The 14,475-nt window shown below is 35.5% G+C and overlaps 1 protein-coding gene across 8 annotated transcripts in view; it reads left to right on the top strand.

Moving 5' to 3' along the window:
• The window catches only part of MTX2 (metaxin 2), a 38,482-nt gene extending 24,933 nt beyond the window's left edge, over positions 1-13,549 (top strand). For all 8 annotated transcript variants that reach the window (XM_087882047.1, XM_060688030.2, XM_087882044.1 and 5 more), the window contains 7 exons: positions 3,411-3,483; positions 7,471-7,547; positions 9,921-10,013; positions 10,392-10,430; positions 10,827-10,952; positions 11,914-11,990; positions 13,060-13,549. In XM_087882047.1, the coding sequence (XP_087738173.1) occupies positions 3,423-3,483; positions 7,471-7,547; positions 9,921-10,013; positions 10,392-10,430; positions 10,827-10,952; positions 11,914-11,990; positions 13,060-13,219 (633 nt within the window). In that variant the 5' untranslated portion in view covers positions 3,411-3,422 and the 3' untranslated portion in view covers positions 13,220-13,549. The remainder of the gene's footprint in view (positions 1-3,410; positions 3,484-7,470; positions 7,548-9,920; positions 10,014-10,391; positions 10,431-10,826; positions 10,953-11,913; positions 11,991-13,059) is intronic.
• The last annotated feature ends 926 nt before the right edge of the window (positions 13,550-14,475 follow it).

Genomic DNA, 14,475 nt, shown 5'->3' on the forward strand with positions numbered 1-14,475 from the left:
AGTCAATGAGATGATCAACATGAAGAGAAGTCTCCGGTTCCTGTTTTTTGAATATGCTCTGTAGATTCTTTCTTCACTCCATTTTTTAAATAGGATTGTTAATACTTTACCCTTCCTTTTGTTTGTGTCTTCCTGTTGAGAAGTAAAGGGGGAAAAAATCCTGTAAAGTAATTCCTGATATTTTTCTAGACAGGATATGCAGGTATAGGTTTCAAACACTTGGAATTTTAGGATTTGTTGTTTGGTATCTTCTATTTCCTATTTTTTGGGACTGGAATGGTAATTTTATGTGATAAATATTCTCAGGATTGTAGAGATTATAAAGACATGCTGATTGCTTTATTATGAATCTGACTCGGATCACTATTCGGGCAGAAATTATTTTCTTCCCTTTAGATAAATTATTTTTTTGCAGAATATCTGTGTGTGTACACACACACACACACACACATACATACATACATACACATACTTACTTACGTATTTATTTACTTTATCTCAATTGCTTTCCAGCTTTCAGTGAAATGAATATCCAGAAAGAAGCTTCACAGCTTCATCTTTGGAAAAAATGGAAAAGTAATATACCATATTTTTCGGAGAATAAGATGCACCTTTCCCCCCCTAAAAGGGGGCAAAAATTTAGGTGTGTCTTATACACCGAATGTAGTCCTGCCCACCCACTGGCCCCCACCCTTTGGCCTCTGCCTCGCAGCAGGTACCTCCTTGCAAGCAAACAGCAAGAAAAAAACAGCTCCTTTCAGCTTTAGCTCAGCCTAATTAGCACAAGTTGATTGGATCGGCCTCCCGACTCTCAGCTGATTTGCTGTCAGCTGTTTTGCGCAGGGCTCTGCTGCTTGCTGCAAAGAAGTGAATTGCTGGAGCAGATTTTTTTTTTCCTTGTGCTAATCAAACTATGCTGAAAACGAAAATGAAAGTAAAGCAGGCTGTTTGCTGTTTGCTGCAACGAGGCAAAATTGCTCAGAGGCAGAGGGAGATTTCTTTTTCTTTTCCTCACCAAAAAAGATAGGTGCGTCTTATACTCCAGTGTGACTTATACTCTGAAAAGTATGGTAATGTATATAAAAAGTAACAATGTCAGTTGCTTTGTAAACTTAGTGTTTTAATGGAAGGATGCTAAACTTTTTGGGGAGTTAAGGATGTAACATCCTTAGTATATGCCAGCACTAAGTCAATATATTGAAATGTATTTAATTAGCAGTAAGGGTAGTATGATAACTTACAGTCCTGGAATGTCTGAATCTGTACCCTTGTTAAAATTGAATAGGGAGCAGCACACAGTCTTCCCTCATGGTTTGGTGATGTAAATATATTAATTAAAGTAAGCGATAATATATCCCATATAGCTCTCCAAGTTGTAGTATGTATGTATATGAAGAAAGATGATGGAGTTTGGTTACCAAGCATAAGCATAACACAGAAACATAAACACAATTGGAGTAAAACCTAAAAGAAACTCTCATGATGCATTGGAAGCTCATTAGTTCTTTATAGTGAGAAGAACAATCATTTTTCTCTAAATTATTAAAAAAAAAGGCTGCTGATTTTCATTTTACTGATTTGTGTTTCTTTTAGTGTGAATTTATAATTTCAGTTTGTGATTTGAAACTGTAATTGTGTTGTAAACTGGAGAGAGACCGAACAGTATAATGCAAGTCTGACAATCCATCCTTTAAGTAGAATAATAGCTGAAATTCTTCATGATTAGAAATACAGTATCAACATAATCGATTTAACAACATTACACCGAAGCTGAAAATAGACTGAAATCCCAAGCCAGGCATCTACCGTGTCTGAGTGAAACATCTTTCATATGGTTCTAAGATGAAATTACTCCTGAATGAATAGCATCTTCATTTATCTTCAAAGCCTCCTCTGTGGTACCAGTGGATGTACTCTTCACACATTCTGCAGCAGGAATTACATTACAGCAGCATTCCAGGGTAGTATAAAACTGATTGTTCTGGAAAATGAACCTGGTTTTGCAATAAATTACATTTGCAGGTACAAAAGAACGTGTTACTTTGTTTAAAGTAGTCACAAATACAATTAAACTCTTAATTTATGTTAAACTACAAATGTGACTATTATCATAACTGCATTAGGCATATACTCTATCATTCCAAGAATGATATTGGACCATTTTCATTTATAATTTTAGACAGACGTTGCAATTTACAGCATCTGCCACCGCTTGATAGGAAAACTGGAATATTTTGTGCATTAGTTCATGTTGTATAATTTCCACTTTTTTCCACTTGTCATTTTTTAATGAAAGAAAATGCAGATCCCTTTCAGTGTCTGCATATTGACATTCTCTACAGCCGTATTTTAAATATTAATCATTACAATACTACTAGGACTGGCTTTGATTTATTTATAAGATTAATAATATGCAATTCCAGAAAAGCCTTGGTATTACACAAAATATCTGAGCTTGGAATCTTTCTTCATACTTTATGGAAATCTCCTTTCTTCATGTTGTTTTGTGGGAATAGGTTTATGGAAATTCTGCTTGTCTCGAATGTGTATTCTGTTGTGGTGGAAGAACCTGAATATCAAAGCAAAAGGTTTATCAGGGAGCAATGCTTTTGTCATTGCTGCCCACTTTTCCTCATTTTCAGGTATAGCCACAAAGCCTATTTGACTGGTCTAGCTTTGATATGTTTTGAAAGTTAACCACTCTTGTCTGTTTACAGAGCTGACCTGTTTAGGGGCCCGAACCCCTTAAGACTTTTGCTTTTTTAGGAGTGAGAAATTTCTAAACAGAGATGTCTTCTAGGGGATCCTTACCCACAGTTTACGTTCCTAAGCTTCTAGTCCATTAGGAAAGCCAAGATTTATTTTTCAGTGAGCTCAGGTCTGTATAATGCAAGGTACAAATATGGCAGCTTTACGTGCTATGGATTGGGCACTTTTAATAGTTGATTAAAGTTAACAAAAGGACAAAAGAATGGCATCTTTTTATAAATGTGAAGTGGGCTACACTTTAATTTGTGGGCTAAGCTCCATGAACAATTGGAATTGTAGCAGAAAGTTTCATCAATTCATTTTAAAACTACAATAATCATTATTGCCAAAACGAAATGTAAAGGTTTTTTTGGTGCAGTTTCTTTTTTTAGAGAGAGTTTATCACAATAAAGTACAAGAAAATGGAGATGCTGTATATTTCAGATTGCTGTAATTCTCTGTTCATTTATAATTGCATCTGAATTTGTGATAAGTGCAGTGTTAGAAGCCAGTACCTAGAAATATAGTTCTCCTAGTTATCTGTTTTGGAAAATAATTATAAATAAAGGAATATTTCTTGTGGCTTAAAATTATAAATACTAAAAAAATGTTTTGCCTTTGTATAATGTGGAAATGTTTAATTTACTCTTCTTTATTTTCAGGCTTTTTTACAAATGTGCAATCTGCCAGTCCAGGTGGTTTGTAGGGCAAATGCAGAATATATGTCCCCATCTGGTAAGTGTACCAATCATTTACACTACACCTGTGCTTGGAAACTATGGCAACAGTATCTCATCTTGGAGATCAGTTGGAGTTACTGTATGCTGCACGATGCAGTAGCTTGTTTCTTGTTATGCTACAGATTTTTTTTCTTGCAAGAAACAGAAATAATACCTTTTCATCATTAAACTGTATTAAACAGCAGTGTTGTAAGGCCAAGGTAAACATACCGCTAACAATTCTGTGTGTTTAAATGTGAACTGCCTCGGTCATGATGGAAGTAGATGGAATAGTCTGGTTTTAACATTAGATGAGAAGAGATGACCTGTCTTCTTTCTTACATTCTACCTTTGAGCAGCTTTTTCCTTTAATACCCTAACAAAGATTACTTTACAGAATTGAGCTCTCAGAATGATTGAAGAGAGAGGGCCCAGATGGAGGTAACCAATCATTGTATATGTCCTCATGTAGCCCTTTCAGGTTTTACAAGCAGGTCCTCTTCAACATCCTCTTCTAATTTGGGGCAATTCTATATGCAAATATACAGGGCTGCTGCTGTGCTCTCTCATTTGGTCTCATCATGAACGAAAGTAGCATTTTTTTTTGGTTATTCTTACATTTGATCCTTATTATCTATTGAAGGGGGCATGTTCAGAAAGGAGTTTCCCACACTTCATTGTACGTGAAGAGTATGACTACTGTATCTGGCACGCAAAACCCAAGCAACCATTGAATGTCAACAAAGAGATAATGAAAAATATAACTCTTTGCTTCCATCTAGAAGTCACCCAGATCTTTGCAGAGCAAATAAGGTAGCATACCTGCATATTCACATGTAGACATAACTTTCCTCATTGCAGGAAACAAGATTTGTCTGCAGTGGGCACAGCTGAACTTGTTAACAATGAAATCCATGCAGGCAAAAAGATGCTTCGATTGAGTATTGTGGGGCTGAATTCACTGAGACTTACTCTCCTAAATTTCATCATCTAGGCATGTCCCCTTATGGCCTAGAGAACTATTGGGAATATGTACATTGCTTTCTATGAACATAGCCTGCTAATTAGCCAATAATGTGGTGTGTTCTTATTCCCCATTAGCTGTGGTAAAAGGAAATATCTAAATAAAGCAAAATTCAATGTTAATGGGAATTTTTTTTTCCAGTTTTTGAGTTGGCAGGTTGAAAGCATTTCCTGCTGCCTACCGCAAAAGACTTTTCATCATGCATTATCATATGGATGCTTGCCTATAAATTAGAGCTTGGATAAACGGAGCTTCTGTGAACACAACAGTGTGGCAGAAATGGTGGTGCTAATTCTACAAGGTTAAAATTCAGAACCACAAACGCATTTTTCTCTTTTTATGAGATTCCACATTTGAGAACCACTTGCTTGGCTCTGCTCTCTTTCTCTCCATCTGTTAATAAGAGAGCACTTAAACTCGCACCTTGTGAGAGCACTGATTATGCTGACTCTTGCTGTAGGAACACCAAAAGCTCATTCTGTATACAGTATAGTAGTTCCGTAGAAGCAAAAGCTTGATTGATAGGACCATAGAGAGGTCTAGAAGTTCAAAAGGCCCTGCATTCCTTTTGCAGTGTATGTCATTGTGCAGAGGCTGGCTTGCAGTTCTTTTTTTGAGACAGTGTAACTGTCAGTGACCAAGATCTTCCCTCCTCCCCTTTTCTAAGTAAAAGCAAAAGCAAGAATAGTCCAAATATTCATTGGACAGTATTTAACTTTCACAGTTATTTGTGTAGTCCAGAGGTCTTCAAACTTGGCAGCTTTAAGACTTGTGGACTTCAACTCCCAGAATTGTCCAGCCAGCTGGCTGGAGAATTCTGGGAGTTGAAGTCCACAAGTCTTAAAGCTGCCAAGTTTGAAGACCTCTGGTGTAGTCCTTCATTGAAGAGACTGACATTACAGGTAGTTCTTGACTTACCACAGTTCATTTAGTGAATGTTCAAAGTTACAATGGCACTGAAAAAAGTAGCTTATCTCCATGATCATGTGATAAAAATTCAGATGTTTGGCAGCTGGTTCATATTTATGACTGTTGCAGTGTCCCGGGGTCATACTTTTTGCAACTTTCTCACAAAGTCAGTGGGGAAGCCAGATTCACTTAACAACCAGGTTACTAATTTATCAACTGCAGTGATTGATTTAACAACAACTGTGGTGAGAAACGTCATATAATGGGGCAAGCCACTTAACAAGTTCTCATTTAACGACATAAATTTTGAGGCAGGGGTGAAATCCAGCAGGTTCTGACAGGTTCTGGAGAACCGGTAGTGGAAATTTTGAGTAGTTCGGAGAACTGGCAAATACCACCTCTGGCTGGCCCCAGAGTGGGGTGGAAATGGAGATTTTGCAATAGCCTTCCCCCAGGAGTGGGGAGGGAATGGGGATTTTGCAATATCCTTCCCCTGGCAGGCCCACCAAGCCATACCACGTCCACTAAGCCACACCCACAGAACCGGTAGTAAAAAAAATTGGATTTCTTCACTGTTTTGAGGTCAATTGTGGTCGTAAGTTGCGGACTACCTATATTTCACAGCAAGGATGTGCTGTGAAATATGGATTATAGCCTTTCAATGTCAACAAAAGGAACACCAGGCCTTTTAGTTCACTGCTTGCTCAATTTCTGATGAGGTATCACTAAGATATGAGCACAGAGTTATTACAGATAACTATTTTTATTAGAATTATAGTAGGGTGGCAGTTTTATTATAGGTAGGTCAAATAAAATCACTAATGGATATCAGATTATATCTAGTAGTTTTTGAATAAAGAGTAATGGACACCTGTCTCCCCCTTTTTGAAAACACAAAGACTGGCTGGATCACCAGTGCATCTCTTACCAGAAGTTACCCTGAATGCTGTTCCTGGATATTATTTTTTAAAACTCTGTATCTTGTATATTTTACATAATTTCTGTGAAACTGACACAGTACTATATATTAAAGTCCAGCAACTTTAGCATTTACTTTAGTATTTGGAACAAATATTAAGTGGCGGTATTTTGTGACATTTGTTTCAACAATCTTTGATTTGTTATTAATGTACTGCGTGGAGGCTAGTGGATTTTACAATTGCATACTTCCTGCACCTCTGGAAGAAATATGATCAATTTTTCAGTCAATTGATGGTGCAGATTCATACCAAAACAAAATACACATGTTTGTGCAGATGTATGCATGTGCAGTAGCCTTTCTGTTAATAACTGGTGCTCAGGGTAGTTATATTCTTGATTATGAATCCTCAAACAGGAGAAGATTCTTGTCATTTGGGGGCTTTGGTTTACAAGAGAATCAGAAGTAACTCTGTAGAAGCTTTTACAAAGAAATGTGGCCTGATGTAAACTGTCCAACCCCAATAATGCTTCTGTGTGAATAAGAAGCACTTGTGTGTCACCAGAATTCCCTGGATGCAGAAGGTCAGATTTTTAGGAGGCGCTGAGGTCTTCGTATCATTGAATGACAACCAAGCCACACAACTGTGTGAATTTTTTAAAAATTACACATGTTGTTTTATTGTTCCATTACTTTTTCCCAGCCCCTAACAACTAATTGTTGCGTTAAACTATTCTTTTACTATAATTTTGATGATGATGATGATCATTGGTCAAAAATACTTGATTTTTTTTTTATAAGGACAGTAGTATTTGGGTTTCACAGAGATTCGTATTCAGGAAAGGATCAACTACTTTTGCCTAGAACAAATGCTACCATGTTTTCCTGAAAATTAGACCCTGTCTTATATTTTTTTTGAACCCTGAAATAAGTGCTTGGCCTTATTGCCATGAGCTCAAAAGCCCGATTGGGCTTATTATCAGGGGATGTCTTATTTTGGGGGAAACAGAGTATCAACCTATGTTTTCATACATCTTTCAAAACAGATACTCAAACACAAAACTGAAATCTCAGTTTCACTGGATCCCTGTTCTTATCATTCTGGTTTATTCTGAATGCTATGTTGAATATACTCTTCTTTTCACCCACAGGAAAAGTGCCCTTTATTCATGTAGGAAATCAAGTAGTTTCAGAACTTGGGCCCATTGTCCAGTTTGTAAAAGCCAAGGTAATGTGTATATATATATTTTAAAAAACGATAAATACCTATTCAGCAGTTGTTTTAATTATTTGTTTATGAAATTATCCTGGTGATTTGCTAAAATTGTAACTTTGAAAATTAAATACTTTATTCTTTCAGAAAACACTGCATTAATAAGCTTTTAAGATGTTATCCAGTTCAGTGGGTTACTTTTCTGCTGAGTGCTTATGTGTAAAAAGACTTGTACATTTCTATCTATTATTATTGGGCTCAACTCTTTTTTTTTTTGTACAAACGATATTCTGTGCAATATTTATCTTTCTCTCTATACGTGTCCATACTGAAGAAACCCTGTTATTTATCCAGATAGCACACAAATCTGTATTACCCAAGAATTTCAGAAAGAGGTCCTACAGCCGCCTTGCTCATCCTGATGTCTTTTAGTTGTATTTAAATTGCAGCTCCAAGACCTCCCCAGTTAGCACATATGAGATCCTTAAACTGAAACAAGTTTAAATGATAATTATTGTAAAGTCTCATTTGAATAGAATTCAACTGGTGAGGTAATGTGCTTGCAGTTTTCCTTGCAACAATACAAGACGGAGCATGAAATTGTCTTTTGGATTTTTATTTTTAATACTACCCAATGCAACCTATAGAATTGGTATTTCTTGGTTATTTCCCACCAAGGACTGACCAGATCCAATCCTGATTGGATCATTTGATTCAGGATAACAAACTGGTGTTATTGGGCCATCTTCTGAAGATGAAATTTGTGTAATGTAGGTTTCTGGCTGCATTATAATTGCTGATGTTTAGGTCTTCACGTTGGCAGGAGAAAGAAAGGAATTTTCTCTTTCTTTAGCTACTTGCATGCTCTGAAACTATCTTGGGAGTGTGATCAAGTTTCAAGAGAATAAGGGAGATGGCAAGATATCTGTAAGGAAGAGGGAATGAAGATATGCTTCTTCCAGTAGGACCTTTCAACCAAATCCATATTTGTCTTGGATACAGCATTAATTCCATTTTGAAGCAAATGATATGAACCCAAATATTCTGGGCTTCATCTATGGTGATATGCATCATTTGGCTATCTTAAGTATTTTCTGTTGCTTAAAGTTCTCATACATTTAGGATGTATATGTGTAGATATAATTTTGCTTTTAGGTGAGCAACTTTTCCTTCCTTCTTTCCATCCTCCAAATTTACTAATTCATGTGGCCTTAAAAGCCAATTCCATAACTGAACTGATTAATAAATAGACTTTTATTTTTACCCTTTTCTCCAATATTTTTCTCAGGAGTTTTTAGTTTATTCTGTAATACGGTACCTTGATGCAACGTTATAATATCAACTTGTCTGTTGATTGTTTTCAGATGATATACAGTAGATAGAAATTTATAAACTAATTACATGGTAATTAAATGGGATAAAGCTAAATTATAGGTTGAATCTTAGCATTTGTCTAGTGTAAACAAATTTCTGATTATATATTCAAATACAACAAGGCTTCAACAATAAATACCTAAAGAATTCTCAGTTGATTCAGCTGAGGCAAATTCTTTTTAGATGAACTTTTTCCCCCCCCCCACCAATTATAGTGGTTTAGATGTCTCTTTGAAAGGGCTTCCATTTTTCAAATTGTTTCTCTGTATGTCTTGGCTCTATAGGAAGAGGCCTGAGCTGTCCAAAAGCCCTTTGGATCCTGTCCTACATCTAAGATAGGGTAGGCATCACCCCAGTGCGCTCCAGAGGGTTTGGATTGTAACTTTGGTCGTTTCAGCACCTTGGCCATGCTTGCTGTGGCTTTTGAAATTAAGATATATTTTTTTTTAAAAAAGAAATGCACAACCGAGTTGGCTATTCCCGATTGCTGCATGCTCTGTTTGCTATCTTGGCTGTTGCCAAGAAATAATGTTGCACTTAGTTCTTGGCTTCTGCAATCTACTGCATAGAGAACACTTTGTTTAAATCTTAAAAAATTCCAAATAATCAATATTTATGCTTACTCTTGCTTCTTTCTTTAGTCTTGTAAATCAATACCCATGCATCGTATTTTAATAAGGTATTTACATCACCATAACTCACTTCAGTTTATTTACAAAGATGTTGTATTTATAAAAACCACTCAGCAGAAAAGCAAAAGAAAGGTCTATAGCTGGAAAGTTCTGTTTACTGATCACTCTGTACTTTTCTATTTAAAAGATTTCACTTCAATATCCCCCCCCCACCTCCGAGCCTTTAATAGTCTTTGAGGTCTACAAAGCTGCCTCTTATGTGTAATGTTGCAAGGGATTGTTTTGAATGAGAGAAAGGCCTGGACTTCAATAAAGTTTGGAAAGGACCCAAACGGATAATTTTTGCTCTCCTTTCTCTTTCCTTCCTTCTCTCCTGCCTTAGGGCCATTCACTTAGTGATGGGTTGGATGAAGTCCAAAAAGCTGAGATGAAAGCCTACATGGAATTAGTCAATAATATGCTTTTGACAGCGGAGGTATGGCAAAACACTAGTAATTTGTCAGTCTTGGGAAATGAATTATATCGAAGAGGGGGAGTAAAATGCTATTTTCTTTGTAACATTGCAAGCCACAGCTACCATTTGTGTATAAAACAAAAAAGGTGGATTTATGATTAACAGTGCTTCTCAAAAAGCAGCTTTTATGTACACTTTTATGTACACTTCGCAATCCTTTTCAGATTATTTTTGGTGCACTGAAATATTGTATTTGCTTCATGATAGATCTAGTAGCCGTATTTATGTGTTTTAAATGTTATTAATGGCTTGTTTGGTAGAGCTAGGAGAGAAAGCTGCAAGGAATAAATGACTGTGTAACCTTCTCCGTTATGAAGTTTAGTATTCTTTGGTTTCTAGCTGTATCTTCAGTGGTGTGATGATGCTACAGTCCAGGAGGTGAGTGATTCTGCAGCATACATCTTAATTAAATTTTAATGAGAAAACACTTTTGCTCACAATTGCAAGTCCCTACTCATAAATGAAACATAGAGGTTTATACCACTAATGATACCATTTTTTTTTTTTGCTTTAATTTTGCTTGCATATACATTTTGGATTACTCTATGTCATTATTGGATGTGCTGGTTTTAAAGTGAAAATTTTTTTAATATAATTTTAAAGGCTTGCTTTTTTAGCTGCAAGTTAAATAAATAATTGCACAGAATCAGGTTCTGAGGCAGAGCCACGGCAATAAAATCATAGTTAGACTAGTCTTTCTTAGACACAGACATAGTTAGACACAGCTTTCTTATTTATATAAGAACACAAAAATCTTTTTTCCCTCCTTTAAAGATCACTCATCCAAGATATGGTTCTCCTTATCCTTGGCCTCTGAATCGTGTTTTGGCCTATCAGAAGCAATGGGAGATCCAGCGTAAAATGAAGGCTATTGGCTGGGGCAATAAGTCACTTGATCAGGTCAGTCTTTAGTTTCCTAGTCTGATTTTTCCCCCTACAAAATGTAAAATGTAAAGTTTCAGGGAGGCACTGATTTCTTTGTATCTTCTTAGTAAATTAAATAAAAATTAGCCTCTGCTGTCTATGATCTGAGATATTGGTTTTACTGTGTGATATATTTTGATTTGCTAGATACATTTTTAATTTCTGTTTTTATAATACAGTATGTTTATAATAAAACAGGACACTTAAATATCCAGAATATAAGCTGTTTAGAGCTTTAAAATTTAAGATCAATGTGTTGAAAAAAATGGCATCCAGTGTAAACCTTTCAATATTTGAGTAATAGGATCATAGTACTGGGCATTAGATGGTTAGCTATCAGTAGAAGTTAGTATTAGGTGAAGTTCCCAAATGCTCTCAGGTATGTACATCAGGGTTAATTTTTAACAGCAACTGCTATCAGATGTTATTCTAGAGGTCCTTTTAATCTTTGAATGAAGGCTTCTTGAAGGAAGTTGGGGGGGGTGCCCAAGTGTTCACAAAAATTATATATGAGGTTATTTGTATAGGTTTGTCTCTGGACTGAATCTAAATACTTGGTCTGGAAACATGTTAAGGACTAATCCTGTTTGATTTTTAACAGGTGCAAATACATCACTGTTGCATTTAAAGCAGGGGTGTCAAACTCGCGGGCCATGGGCCGGATGGGTCATGCGCTGGCCATGCCCATTCCTGTTTTAGTGAAGGTGGGAAAAGTTGTGATATGTCACGTGATGACAATGTGACACCACGAGTTTGACACCCCTGATTTAAAGGATAAAGAATAAAAGATCATATGGGAAGGACAAGAACTTTGTAGGACAAATATTGTTAAAAAACTTACGTATGCAATTACGTATTTTTAATTAAATATTTTGTTTCTCTAGCACTTCATTAAAAAAAAAATTCTGCTCTTCTGTGATATCTATATTCTTTTTAGGTACTTGAAGAGGTAGATCAGTGTTGTCAAGCACTTTCTCAAAGGCTTGGGACACAACTGTATTTCTTCAATAAGAAGTAAGTTATTTAATTTAAGAGTTCTTCCAAGAAGACATTCTTCAAATGATGGGGAAATGTTTCTCCTGCTGTATTTCTTTTTTTAATAGATGAAATAAAAATTTCTTCTATTTTCTAACTTTTGGTAAAAAGGGCATCACAGTAGCTGCCTATTGGTCCAGGAACTAAGAAGCAGGAAATAACTTATTTCTATATTTCTTAATTTATGAGTGAAGAAATGGCTAGATTACCTCTGGGCAACTTGAGAGAACTACGGAAGGAGGCAAGGAGGAACATCTAGGAAGGTTAATGGGATCAAGTTACAAAGCACTGTGTGAAGAATTTCAGTGAAAAGAGTTTCCAAAAAAGTTTTTAAAAATTTGATTTTTGTCTAAATCTGTAACACACTCTAAAATCTAGGTTAGATTAAAGAAACACTACCACCGCAAGTTTATTTCCATTCCAAATTATTCTTTGTTTATATCCCTAAATAATATGTTTTAAAAACAGTATTTATTTCATATTTTCAATGCTTTGATCGTTTGAATTGATACCAATTCCATTCTTTCAGAATATCTCATTTGATGGTGTGTGTGTGTGTGTGTGTGAGAGAGAGAGAGAGAGAGAGACTTTTTACATTCACTTATATTAACATTAAGCTTGAATGCAGTCTAACTCTTGATCCTCAGATTAAAAGGGCAGAACTCAGAAAACAAAAACTCAAGATCATTGATGCTTTGCAGTGACAGGGAGTTAAGTGCCAAATCCAGTCTTTTTTTCCCCCCCCCTTTATTAACGTCCCTGCGGCCCACCAATTTCTTCATCATTAAGGCAGGCATGGCTGTAACTCGGTGAAGCATTTGCATGCTTCTTCATCATTGTTGTAGTTTTCAAGCCTTAAACTGGCAACCTTCTGTCACCACCTTAAGGAGAAGAGGTGGAATAAAGGCAGTTGATAGCATTTTCTCCTCAAAATGGAAGGATCAAGATAGTATGTCCTGGTCTGGATATACAACTGGTACTAATGCCTAATGTGACTTGCAATGGTTGTGTTCTCTCATCCAACATACTAATTTTATTTTGTTCATAGGCCAACTGAATTAGATGCTTTGGTATTTGGACATCTGTTCACAATCCTTACTACCCAGTTGATCAGCGATGAACTGTCAGAAAAAGTAAAAGGCTACAGTAACCTCACTGCATTTTGCAGAAGAATAGAACAACACTACTTTGAAGTTAAGACGGCCTAGTCCTTCTTTCTCCAAACTGTCTTTGATAAACAGAATGCTTATGATGATAGTAATAATAAAAATAATATTTTGACTATGCTTGTTTTATTTTAAAAAGATAGTAGCACAGATTTGAAAATTGGGCTTAGCTCACAATTTGAGTCAGCTGCGCCAAAACTGTTGTAGCCCAAGAGAATCTATCTGTGGTGAGTTCAAGAAACCCAATGCATTTAAAGCAAAATTGAGTTTTGCATTATACGTGTCTGTGTGCCATTTTAATATTCTTTTGAAGTGACCTTGAAACAATATTGTGACAAGATGTAAAACAATAAAGTTTAGACAATTCTATAAGTATTTTTCTTAATTTTTTTAAAACTGCCTATACATGCTACATTTTTACAATTATTTGCATTACATCTATTAAACTACTAAATTGGGATTGGTTAAAGGTATCTATGTAAAATGTTTACATAAATAAAAATTACATTTTTATCTTGCTATTAAGCAGAATTCTCTTATCTGGTAATTTAAAATATTAACAGTAAATACCAAGAAAAATTATACATAATGCAGAACCTCTAAAATGCATTAATGTATAATAAAATGTAAAAATAATATATAAAAGATGAAATTATTCAGTTTTTTAATCATTCATAATTCTGGAGATCAAGAAAGGCAGTCTGAATAAATCCCCTGTTTTTGAGTTGGTTATTTCTTTTTTTAAATTACATTTCTTTGAGTGTTTGCTAGGTCATCCGAAGGTATTTGTCCCACCTTATCTTTTTATATCCTGTGAAGACAGAAATTTGGTAATTTATTTTAAAAGTTATTAATTAGAAACTGTATTTAAATTATTTTTCACTAAACAGCAAAGATGGAACCATCATATTGAATTCAAAATTGACTATTCTCTAGCTTTTTAATCAGTTTTTTCAGTTGAAAACAAAGGCTATGAAAAAGGAATATTCTTGCTCTTTAAAATGCTTCTGTTCAGGGAATAAATGGAAAACCAGTTCTTTGAAGATGGCTTGGCTGCTGCACATGTTTATCTAGGTTCCCATTTACAAAAATATTTTATTCTGAATTATGGAATAAAGGATTATTGTTCTTTGTGATGTCAGTAGTCAAATTTGTTTCCTGCTTGAATCATCAGTAATCTAAATACCAATTTACAAGACAAAATGACTGCAAGTCTTGTTCAGCAGCATCCAGTCAACCTTTTAACTTCTTAAAGCCTGACACCATGCATTAACTCAGTTTGAAAGTGTCTCTTGGAC

Source organism: Pantherophis guttatus, chromosome 1, assembly GCF_059756535.1.
Source record: "Pantherophis guttatus breed Tessera chromosome 1, ASM5975653v1, whole genome shotgun sequence".
NCBI lineage: Eukaryota > Metazoa > Chordata > Lepidosauria > Squamata > Colubridae > Pantherophis > Pantherophis guttatus.